This window comes from Drosophila obscura, unplaced genomic scaffold (assembly GCF_018151105.1).
Source record: "Drosophila obscura isolate BZ-5 IFL unplaced genomic scaffold, ASM1815110v1 contig_28, whole genome shotgun sequence".
Taxonomy (NCBI): Eukaryota; Metazoa; Arthropoda; class Insecta; order Diptera; family Drosophilidae; genus Drosophila; species Drosophila obscura.
Window position 1 is genome coordinate 637,023 of NW_024542815.1, and position 12,417 is coordinate 649,439.

Here is a 12,417-nt window from a genome sequence, read left to right on the forward strand (position 1 = left end):
TGGCATCGTCTTATTCCTCACACCTGCCTTGGTCAAGTTGTTGGTGTTCGTGGTGGCGCGGGCACGTCCGTATTGGCATAGCAAGGAGCAAGAGGAGTTTAGTGGGAAGCAGGATAATCTCAGTCTGCTGAATGAGATAACGGAAAAAATAAACAACTTGCGGTGCAGACGTGAGCTGATGATAGAAATGCTGAAGAAACAACAGCCCAGTGCTGGATTGGAGCTACAGCCAACAGTTGGCTTGGATCTATATACCGGAGGAGTCTTGGACCCACAGACCAGAAGCAGTGGCTGCTCAGTGCCACAGGTCATTGGCAGTAACCCTTTGGAGCTCCAGCGTAGCAGCAGTTCGCCGTAGTAATGAACGAACTGTGCGACCGAAAAAGACCGTCTGCTCGGGATCGACCAGGGGTACCCACAGAATGCTCAATACAGAGCCCATCCACATGGATCTGGTACGCGAGTCAAAGCTATATGCGAGGCGGCCGAGTGTTTTCCTCCAGGTGTCTGACAGCTTCATTACCGAGACCCAGGGACCCACCGCCATACATTTCCGCACTTGACAGACCGAAATAAATAAAAAAAAGTATACAATTTAAACCGCTTTTACGGCACCTATTTAAATGTGGCTCGCTGTAATCGGTTATGCGGGAAATAAGTTATTACTTACATCAAAGATTTGCATACATCGTCTAAGGGGGTCCCTGCGGAAGGGTACATGCCGGGCTCTTGCCGGGGGACTTGAGGCTAAGGCAATGTCGAATTTGTCCCTTTCAGACTGCTTTAGAGGTGAGCGGCCGGGCGAGGGATATCGTATGAGTAGAATCGTACGCACCGAGAACACTGGGCCAAGTGAAGGAAGAAGTTAAGCAAAAGAATTTGCTGGGGAAACTTTGGCTTCAATGAAATGAAATAAAATTGCATTATAACGGCACGGTCGGGGGCCGGGGCACAGGGTCCTGGCTCAAAGGTTCTAGGCGGGTATGGGTGCTTTCGGACGGCAGGGATGGGGCGAGGGTTACGACGTGTGCGAAAAACTTTCGCCTTGCTTCTATTTTTACGAGAATTCCTTGCACTATGGTCCAAAATTCAATTTCAAATGGAAAAAAATTCAAATTAATCGGGCCGGCTCCTGCTTTCACTTACTTGTGCGTTTACGTTTTTCGAAAGCCGGAGCCTGCCTGTATATTTTATAATATGTTCCAAATTCCATAACGCAATTAAATCTGTACAATTTTATGTCCATGTAAATCGCATTTTCCGGCCATAGTTCAATGGGCACAGAAAAGTCAAGTCACTGAACGGCAGAGCACTCACACTCGCTCTGGGTCGCACATCAATTTGTTTAACCCGCACATCTGTCAAAGTTTGTCCCCCTCCCGCTCTTTATTTAACCCGATTTCCGCAATTAAGTTTATATCATTCACCTGCGCCGACTAAATCAGGACCAAAGCAAAGCAAAGCGAGGCGAGGTGAGGCGATAGCACTAGCAGAATGGCTCCTGCTGTCCCGGCCAAGGACGACCACAATGACGATGGCGAGGATGGGTATGTGACTGGGTGGGGCTGGTGAGTGACAAGTGAACTTTAAGCGGGCCTGGATGCGGTGCCGAAGGACGACGATGATGATGGAGGTGGCGATGTGCTATGCCACAGCCACGACTCTTTGACAGAACGAGAACTTTTATTTAAGCCTGAGTTTGACTTTTCCTTCATTGCCTTATATATAGTGGACGGACTTGGGTGACGTACATATGTAAATAACGATTTGTGGTTGTTGCACTAGCAACAGAGACTGATCAAGGATACGGCTTTCAAAAATGAATGAGAAACTCATTAAAATTGAATTAGAGATATATGGAAAAAAGACGATAGTTATGTGGTGAATCCTCTGATGGCTTAGTGTGGCTTTATTTTGTATGAGACGCACATCTTGGGGTAAGACATGGGAATTTTCCAAGTTAAAGAAGCATCCTGGACCTGGACACACATAGAGACATAGCGATTCAGTGACAGAGAGACAATGATACGACTTGCGACAAGACTGCCTCATACTCCTTCTAAAACCAAAACTTTTCCGAATGGGAGAGAAGAGAGCACAAGAGCTGCATTAAATCTATGCTTGTTTGTTTGCCTTTCAAATGTATTCGCAAAGAAGGTCTTGGCAGGACGGGTGCCGTATATCCACCTATCTTCACGTCCTTCTCTATGTGTGTGTGTGCGACGCGGCTTTGCGTTAGTTGAAAAAATAATTCTAACAGCAACTCAAACAGACAAACAAAATGGCAGGCGGACAAACAAACCAACAGAAAACATGAAAGCGGCGCAAGTAAAGCAACAGCAAATATAACAAAACAAAAATGAGAAAACGAAAATCCAGCTTCGGGATCCGAAGGGTGTCATACCCTTGCAAAGCCCATGTTAGCTTTATATTTACATTGCGTTCTGTAGCAACCCATAGATATAGAGCTCGGCATATCCTTGCAGATCCCAGTTCAGCAATCTTGGGGTAGCTTTATATTTATAAAGCCATAGTCGTTACTGTCATTCGATTTCGATAAAATTCGGCTGAGCATTGAAGAAAAAGTGAAACCACAGGTTTTTTCCCGGTGGTGTGGCTGGCGCCGCCCCGGGCCCGCGGGGGCCCCCCCCCCGGGCCCGGCCCCGTCCCCCCCCCCCCCCCCCCCCCCCGGGCTAGTGAGCAAACAGGGTCGGGATAGTGCCAGAGCGCCCCCTCTTTTAAATTTGGTTGCATAACTTTTAATACAGAAATTGAAGCTAGATTTGAAAGCAGCTGCAGATGAATCGAATTTATGGATAAAGTCAACAGATTTTTATGTGATGATTGTCACATGTGCATGACGAATTAATTAATTTGTATTTTCTAGTGCAGCACATATGTATGTATGTATGTACATATGTCTCCGAAATCTGCAACAGATAATTCTCCTAAATAAGCTTCATGAACGTTCTGCAATGAAATATACCCTTGTCCTGCGCTAGTACCGCAGTTCAGCGTATAAAACGGATGAAATAAATGCACAGAAACAGCCAGAGAGATTGGGCGAGAGAATGGACTTAAGGAAACAGTGGGTATACGTAAAGAGAGCAGAGTGCGGCTGAACCAGGCAGACGGAAGGAGAGCGCAACATTTTATGTTTGTGCTGGGCAAACTTTGTCACGAAAACTTGCTCCAAACGGTACCTGAGCAGGCGACTCCTGGGCCCATTGCAAGCCCCGAGCCTCCTTAAAGATCGATCACGTGTTTGAACAGCGCTGCCAGACGAAGCAGAGACGTTTGGTGGCTGGCATACATATGTATGTACTATATGTTAGGAATGGGTGGCGTGTGTGGGTCCATGTGTTTGCATTCAGTTCATTCAAATATATTTTCAGCAATCTTTTCTTGTCATTTCAAATGCGATGATGTTTAGATGTCGCTCTCCCATCCTGCACTCCCACTCACACTTTCACATCGTCTAACAGGATTTGTATATTTTACCCAATCAACCATTTCATGGACAACATGTAGCCTAGACAACGACTCCATGCCCCTCCCTGTGTACCCACACAGTGTGTCATGCGACTGGCCCACAAAGAGATCTGAAAGGTCCAAAGATTCTCCTTCGCGATTTGTTTGGCAAAATAAGCTAGATTGTAGACGAGACTGTAGGAGAAGAGTGGCATTGCTGTTATTTGCTCACACACATATGTAATCAACCGAGGATTACGTACCACATGATAGATAAGGGCACAAATTTGGGGCATTTTAAATTAAATTTAGGCCTACATTTTCAGTTTAGAAATAGTTAGTTGTTTTTCAGACCTGCTCCGACAGTAGACTTTATTTTTTTCGGTACGAAGTGATGTAAGTGGCTCACGACAACCTTTTGCTCTTGTTCTTTTGTTCACCGATTTTGTTGCACTCCTCACTCCATGTTACATATCAGCTATTGGCGTTAACATTTTCAAAATACTCGTAATCTTACATGTGGCAGCTTTTTGACACTGTATGAGTGCCAGAGGTGGCAATCTGCTTTCAATTTACGCCAGTTGGCTCTGATAATATCCGCTGGGGACTGCCGCCCTTACAGCCGGGACTTGAAGCCATGTCGAGTGGCTTTAAAATGCAATTTTGGAAAAAACCGGGCGCCACCCGAATGCGGGTTCGGGCTGGGCTCGTTCGAGTGCTGCAGTTGCAGCTGCTGCTGGCCCTAACGCCCTCTGGCCACCCAATCACATAACTTTGACAGCATTTTTGCAGAATTACAATTAACTGCCTAGATCCGACCGCGGCCGATGCTGTTCTCCAGGCCTGGGGCCTCTGTCTTGTCGAGACCACTGCCACTGCCAGCATAACCCTGGAATACGACCAGGCGCAGCGGATGCCGCGCAATTTCAGCCTAACAGTATGCAACCACGATTGCAGGAACTACTACTACTTCCTCCATGAGGCGTATGGTGGGCGTGGGTGACCACGAGTGTGTGTGGGCTGGCGGTGGGGCTGGGATTCGTGCTGGGAAATTTGTTCCATTTTACGCTTTCTACACAAAAGCAATAAATCGCTCACAGCATCTACCCAGCGTCAACTTTCCTAATGCAGCGACCTGCTGCCATGACGGACCCGCTGCCCATGTTGGATGCAGAATGCAGGATGCTGGATGAAGCCACCAGGATGCCAGCAATTGAGGCTGAAGTCATTTTAACTGCCACTTGAATGGAAAAAACTTTAAATAAACAGGAAAGAATGCCAATGTCATGTGTTGCAACTATAGGATACCCGACTGAGTACTAACATAATTTATGTAAACGAACTGATAATCTATTTGTATATTCCAGTTGTGCTTCAGAGCAATTGAGCATAGATTACAATCGGAGAGATCTATGTCCTATACATAAATACATGGATATGTCGGAATACATGTCAAAGGATTTGTCTGCCTGTTACACGAACGCAGTATATCCTTGGATTCTTTGAGTACAGGGTACAACAAAAACTATTCATGTATGTATGTACTTTATGTAGATATTATAGGAGTGTATCCCACTCGGTGTGTGTTGGTAAACGAGTCTAGGGGGTCTAAAATTGTAATTTGTAATTTTCAACTTTTAAGTGGCTGCCACGTGTGAGGCCCCATCCCCCTGCACCTTCTCTGGATTCTCTTCGGGCTATAGAAAATATAAATTAAAATCAACATGAACACAGTCCTGTTTTTCCTTCTAGTCTACACCGCTCCGTCCCGGTGTTTGACAACTTTACAACAATCGGTGCAATAAAAATGGAGAGTATTTTTTTTGTTCTATAGCTATGCGGAGTTTTTATTATACTCATGGTGGAAAACAGAAGGTGAAACAGCTAACATTCACAATTATGGTATAGTATTTCCATTCCAGGAGATCTGGGTGAGGAGCAACTGGTTGCAGAGAAACAAGATTAAAACATTAAGTTGCATGCGCAAAGATATTCCCCAAAAGTAGCACGAAATTATCAATGTGAAGTCAAGACCATCCTCGTTAAGCAGATCGATGCATAGGTCATACCATCGCGATGTTAGTCTGCAATTATTTTTTTTAGTTTTATTTTTTCTCTAATTTTTGTAGTTGCCTCTCAAATTTTGTAAAATGTTGTGCCTAAATGATTGTGTCTAAAATTTTGTCAAACATTTGTTGTCTAAAATTTAATGTCTCAAAGGTGTTATTTAAAGTGATTCCCCAAGTCGCACCAATCCATCAAAGAGCACCCGAATTGGTGAGGGATATACCCAGCAGGGCGGCCGATTGGTGCAAGGATCTTGAACATGGGGACTGGACGATCTGAATGATCTGGACGATGTGGACGATCTGGACAATCTGGCCGACCGGTAGTCATTATTGCGCTCCGACTGGAGGGAAAAAGCATAGGTATTCGCATCATTGTTATGCGTCTGCTGAAAGGCGATTAGATCAGGTTCCTGCACTGCGTTGTGGTAGGCTTCAGGCGTCCCTCCAAGGGAAAGTGACAATCTGGCGATCTCTGGCTCTGTCGGAAAAGCACAGGTGTTCCCACCATGTTTATGAGCTTGCTGCCATCCGATCAGATCGTACAGTCCAATATCGAGCATGGCGTTGTAGTAGGGTCCAGGCGCTCCTCCATGGGGACGTGACGATCTGGCGTTGAAGTCATCCTCTGACTCCGATGAACATCCGCAGATGTGGACACCAGATTTCTGCACGGCGTTGTATGCGTTAGGGTAGACTGCAGCCGCTCCTTTATCAGGACTAGACGTTCTGGCAGCGTCGAGCTCCTCCACGGCTTTATTGTCTTTGTGGTAGGATCCGGCTTCTCCCTTATCTAGACTAGATGATTTGGCGGCGCAATCGTTAATGCATTGCGTCTCTGACTCAAGCTCCGAATCAAAGTGCGTCTTAGTCTCCGGCGGACAAGTGCAGAAGGTTTCGGCAGACACGTCCGAACCTTCCCTATGGGGCTGCTTCCAGACGACCTGATTCGAGTTTCTATTGTCCTGCACGGCGGTATAGCTATTTTGGTTGGCACCAGGCGGAAAGCAACAGAGTCCAGGTCTTGACGGGCTGAAGTCTCTCTGTTCCACGGAACAGCTGTTTTGCGTTGATGTTCCAGTGCTATGGTAAGCAGGTGGTTGAAGAAGGTTGGTTGGTGAAGAAGCGTTTGGTGGTGCGGCAAAACTGTTCTGGCACCGCGGTACCGGTACCGAAGCTATAGACATTGATGTCGTTGTCGTTTGTCCCAATTGACCGACGTCCATCGACTGGAAGTGGGGGTCTAAGGACACTTTCTCGCATATGCCACAGTGCTCGCCTATCTCCTCCTGTCCTAGGTCCTGAGAGTTGTTGCATGTGAAGAAGTCTGATTCGCTGTCATTCTCCAACAGCGAGTACTCCAGCGAGTGACATCTCCGCTGGAGAGGCGTCTCGGTGGCTATATCCAAACACGTCTTGGGCATTTGCAACTGGTGGTGCGGCGTTAGTGAAAGGTTGTTAAAGGTTGACATGCTGACCTTTTCCAACTGATCGTCTGTCGACCGCTCTCCATCATTATCGGTGGCATGAGCTGGCTCGGTTAAATTTCCAAACATTCCAGCGGGATAAGGGATATCTGCCTGTGGCATATCACGCTGTGAAACCGCTCTGCCGAGCTGCTCGGTATGTCCGTATGCGGTTACGTGACGCTGGTCCGACACACATAGCATAGACGGTATCTTCTCATTTTCCAGACCCTCATTGGTCATCTGAATTTCGCGGTGTTCACGTGCCTGGCAGACGCTATTGCGATCGTTGTCCTGTTTTATGCAATCGCTTATGCTGGATGGGGCCGTCTGGCTGCGCAAGTTTTCCATGCACTCTCTTATCAAGGCCGTACATTCTGATATTGGCGCGGCAGCAGAGACTTCCTGTGAGGGCATGCTCATCTCCTCTGTGACTCTGTGCGCTCCTCTCTCATTATTGAAATTGTCGCCGAACGAGGGCATGGTCTCATCCTCGATGCGCTCACTTTTTTCAAGCCCACGATGTCCAGTAGGGTATGCGTCCATCACAGTGTTGCCTGCTCCCTGCGAAGGCTGCCGCGTTTCCCTCTGACTTTCATTTACAGGAAGGCTTGGCGTATAGAACCCGTCCCTTAATCCGCTCAAGAGAGTCTCTCTTGGCATAGAAGTCAGCCTCCTGACTCCTTCCCTCATTACGGAAGGTTCTGATTCATCGCTAATATTACGCGATGGCAGGTGATTTCCTCTCATAATGCTATTGGCTCCTGCGTCGTTCAAAAGAGTCGCTCTCGACATAGTAGTCGGCCTCCTGGAAAAACTTGAGACTTCACCAAATGATGGCATAGTCTCATCCTTAAAAGATGATTCTCTCAATATGGAAGGTTCGGATTCGTCGCAAATGTTTTGTGATGGCATTGTCTCGTCGGCTAGGCATTCGTCAGTTGTATACCGTCGAGTCGGGATATTATTCGTCGGCATCGCCACCTGTTGGCCTCTGGAGGTCCTCCTTCTTATGACGCCTCCCACTTCATCATATTCTGGCATCCACTCGTCTTCTATATTCTCATTCGCTTTGAGTCCTCCGTTTTGAAAGCTTATTCTAGACTCCACGAACTCTTCGGTGCTAGTGGCGCGTGTTGTGGTGGCAATCGGAAGTGCAATTTGATCACTGATATTCTGACGGGCCCTAATGTCTTCAGGTTCGGTCGCCATAGTTTGGCGTATTTCTGATAATTTAGAGTCACATGTAGAAGGAACTATATTTGCAACAGTCATCTCTCGACAGGTTGATGAGCAGACGTTTAACTCTGAAACGTATCCGTCCCGTCTCGTGGAATTCGCTTGTGGAAATTTAGGGGTTTGTTCGAATGAAGGCATGGTTTCATCATCCAGGCATTCATGCCTTTGACCAGATGCACCTAAGAATGTCACTGAATTACCACCAATATTTTGAGAAGGCCTCTGACTGTATGTAGCTTCAGAGACAGTAGCATCAAAAGTGGGCGCCGACACATCGTTTATGTTCTGAGAAGGAATAGATTGCCTCTGAAAACTTACAGGCATGGCTTGCCTCTGAGAATTTGAAACCATGGATTGTCTCTGACTGTATCTAGTTGCAGCACCGGTTCTCGGCAGTGCTGGAACCGATTCTTTCCAAATTATTTGAGAAGGCATAGACTCCCTCTGAAAATGTGCAGGCAATGACTCCCTCTGACTAGTGCCAGGCCCACCAGAACTTGCAACTGTAGAACACGATTCATCGCATCTGCTCTCTGTAGGCATAAATTTAATCTGAAAACTTTCAGTCATTGATTGTTTTTGAGTAGTTGTAGGTACAGATTGCCTCTGATTGTACACACTTCCGAGACCAGTTCTTTTAAAAGTGTTTTCCGATGCATCATATAAGCTTGCTGTCGTCATGGTTTGCATCATATTGGTAGAAGGCACTGCTTGAATCTGACTGTGTTTTGTTCCACGACCTGTATTTTCAAATGACGGTTCCGATTCATGGTTTATGTTTTGGGAAGGCATGGATTGCCTGTAAGTTGCGCCACAACCACTACCGGAACTCGCGAATGTAGGACACGATTCATCGTTTATGTTTTGGGAAGCCATGGATTGCCTTTGATTGTATGCAGTTCCACGACCAGTACTTTCGAATGTGGGTGCCGATTCATCGATTATATTTTGAGAAGGCATGGGTTGCCTGTAAGTCGTGCCACAACCACTACCGGAACTCGCGAATGTAGGACACGATTCATCGTTTATATTTTGGGAAGGCATAGATTGCCTTTGATTGTACGCAATTCCACGACCAGTACTTTCGAATGTAGGTGCCGATTCATCGATTATATTTTGGGAAAGCATGGATTGCCTGTAAGTCGCGCCACAACCACTACCGGAACTCGCGAATGTAGGACACGATTCATCGTTTATGTTTTGAGTAGACATGGATTGCCTTTGATTGCATGCAGTTCCTCGACCAGTACTTTCGAATGTGGGCGCCGATTCATCGATTATATTTTGGGAAGGCATAGAATGCATCTGCCTGTTTGCATTTCCATGATCAGTACTTTCGAATGTGGGTGCCGATTCATCGATTATATTTTGGGAAGGCATGGATTGCCTGTAAGTCGCGCCACAACCACTACCGGAACTCGCGAATGTAGGACACGATTCATCGTTTATATTTTGGGAAGGCATGGATTGCCTTTGATTGTACGCAATTCCACGACCAGTACTTTCGAATGTAGGTGCCGATTCATCGATTATATTTTGGGAAAGCATGGATTGCCTGTAAATCGTGCCACAACCACTACCGGAACTCGCGAATGTAGGACACGATTCATCGTTTATGTTTTGAGTAGGCATGGATTGCCTTTGATTGCATGCAGTTCCTCGACCAGTACTTTCGAATGTGGGCGCCGATTCATCGATTATATTTTGGGAAGGCATAGACTGCATCTGCCTGTTTGCATTTCCATGATCAGTACTTTCGAATGTGGGTGCCGATTCATCGATTACATTTTGGGAAGGCATGGATTGCCTGTAAGTCGCGCCACAACCACTACCGGAACTCGCGAATGTAGGACACGATTCATCGTTTATATTTTGGGAAGGCATGGATTGCCTTTGATTGTACGCAATTCCGCGACCAGTACTTTCGAATGTAGGTGCCGATTCATCGATTATATTTTGGGAAAGCATGGATTGCCTGTAAGTCGCGCCACAACCACTACCGGAACTCGCGAATGTAGGACACGATTCATCGTTTATGTTTTGAGTAGGCATGGATTGCTTTTGATTGCATGCAGTTCCTCGACCAGTACTTTCGAATGTGGGCGCCGATTCATCGATTATATTTTGGGAAGGCATAGACTGCATCTGCCTGTTTGCATTTCCACGACCAGTACTTTCGAATGTAGGTGCCGATTCCTCGATTATATTTTGGGAAAGCATGGATTGCCTGTAAGTCGCGCCACAACCACTACCGGAACTCGCGAATGTAGGACACGATTCATCGTTTATGTTTTGGGAAGCCATGGATTGCCTTTGATTGTACGCAATTCCACGACCAGTACTTTCGAATGTAGGTGCCGATTCATCGATTATATTTTGGGAAAGCATGGATTGCCTGTAAATCGTGCCACAACCACTACCGGAACTCGCGAATGTAGGACACGATTCATCGTTTATGTTTTGGGAAGCCATGGATTGCCTTTGATTGTACGCAATTCCACGACCAGTACTTTCGAATGTAGGTGCCGATTCATCGATTATATTTTGGGAAGGCATGGACTGCATCTGCCTGTTTGCATTTCCATGATCAGTACTTTCGAATGTGGGTGCCGATTCATCGACTATATTTTGAGAAGGCATGGATTGCCTGTAAGTTACGCCACAACCACTACCGGAACTCGCGAATGTAGGACACGATTCATCGTTTATGTTTTGAATAGGCATGGATTGCCTTTGATTGCATGCAGTTCCTCGACCAGTACTTTCGAATGTGGGCGCCGATTCATCGATTATATTTTGGGAAGGCATAGACTGCATCTGCCTGTTTGCATTTCCATGATCAGTACTTTCGAATGTGGGTGCCGATTCATCGATTATATTTTGAGAAGGCATGGATTGCCGGTAAGTTACGCCACAGCCTCTACCGGAACTCGCGAATGTAGGACACGATTCATCGTTTATGTTTTGGGAAGCCATGGATTGCCTTTGATTGTACGCAATTCCGCGACCAGTACTTTCGAATGTAGGTGCCGATTCATCGATTATATTTTGGGAAAGCATGGATTGCCTGTAAGTCGCGCCACAACCACTACCGGAACTGGCGAATGTAGGACACGATTCATCGTTTATGTTTTGAGTAGGCATGGATTGCCTTTGATTGCATGCAGTTCCTCGACCAGTACTTTCGAATGTGGGCGCCGATTCATCGATTATATTTTGGGAAGGCATGGACTGCATCTGCCTGTTTGCATTTCCATGATCAGTACTTTCGAATGTGGGTGCCGATTCATCGACTATATTTTGAGAAGTCATGGATTGCCTGTAAGTTACGCCACAACCACTACCGGAACTCGCGAATGTAGGACACGATTCATCGTTTATGTTTTGAATAGGCATGGATTGCCTTTGATTGCATGCAGTTCCTCGACCAGTACTTTCGAATGTGGGTTCCGATTCATCGTTTATGTTTTGGGAAGCCATAGACTGCATCTGCCTGTTTGCATTTCCATGATCCGTACTTTCGAATGTGGGTGCCGATTCATCGAATATATTTTGAGAAGGCATGGATTGCCTGTAAGTTACGCCACAACCACTACCGGAACTCGCGAATGTAGGACACGATTCATCGTTTATGTTTCGAATAGGCATGGATTGCCTTTGATTGTATGCAGTTCCACGACCAGTACTTTGGAATGTAGGTGCCGATTCATCGATTATATTTTGGGAAGGCATGGACTGCATCTGCCTGTTTGCATTTCCATGATCAGTACTTTCGAATGTGGGTGCCGATTCATCCACTATATTTTGAGAAGGCATGGATTGCCTGTAAGTTACGCCACAACCACTACCGGAACTCGCGAATGTAGGACACGATTCATCGTTTATGTTTTGAATAGGCATGGATTGCCTTTGATTGTATGCAGTTCCACGACCAGTACTTTCGAACGTGGGTTCCGATTCTTCGTTTATGTTTTGGGAAGGCATGGATTTCCTTTGATTGTATGCAGTTCCCCGACCAGTACTTTCGAATGTGGGTTCCGATTCATCGTTTATGTTTTGGGAAGGCATGGATTGCCTTTGATTGTATGCAGTTTCCCGACCAGTACTTTCGAATGTCGGTTCCGATTCATCGTTTATGTTTTGGGAAGCCATGGATTGCATCTGCCTGTTTGCAT

At 46.2% G+C, this 12,417-nt stretch overlaps 1 protein-coding gene across 4 annotated transcripts; it reads right to left on the bottom strand.

Moving 5' to 3' along the window:
- Positions 1-5,334: 5,334 nt before the first annotated feature.
- Positions 5,335-12,010, bottom strand: LOC121404640. Of its 4 annotated transcripts, none has more exons than XM_041594467.1 (2): positions 11,962-12,010; positions 5,335-10,617 (listed from the first exon to the last, which is right to left on the bottom strand). In XM_041594467.1, exons 1-2 carry the CDS (start codon positions 11,981-11,983, stop codon positions 5,699-5,701), a joined length of 4,941 nt encoding a protein of 1,646 aa, XP_041450401.1. In that variant the 5' UTR covers positions 11,984-12,010; the 3' UTR covers positions 5,335-5,698. The 4 variants fall into 4 exon arrangements, with proteins under 4 accessions (XP_041450401.1, XP_041450400.1, XP_041450399.1 ...); XM_041594466.1 differs by lacking the exon at positions 11,962-12,010 and adding an exon at positions 10,747-11,955 and having other exon boundaries at positions 5,337-10,578; XM_041594465.1 differs by lacking the exon at positions 11,962-12,010 and adding an exon at positions 11,265-11,955 and having other exon boundaries at positions 5,341-11,096.
- Positions 12,011-12,417: the final 407 nt, after the last annotated feature.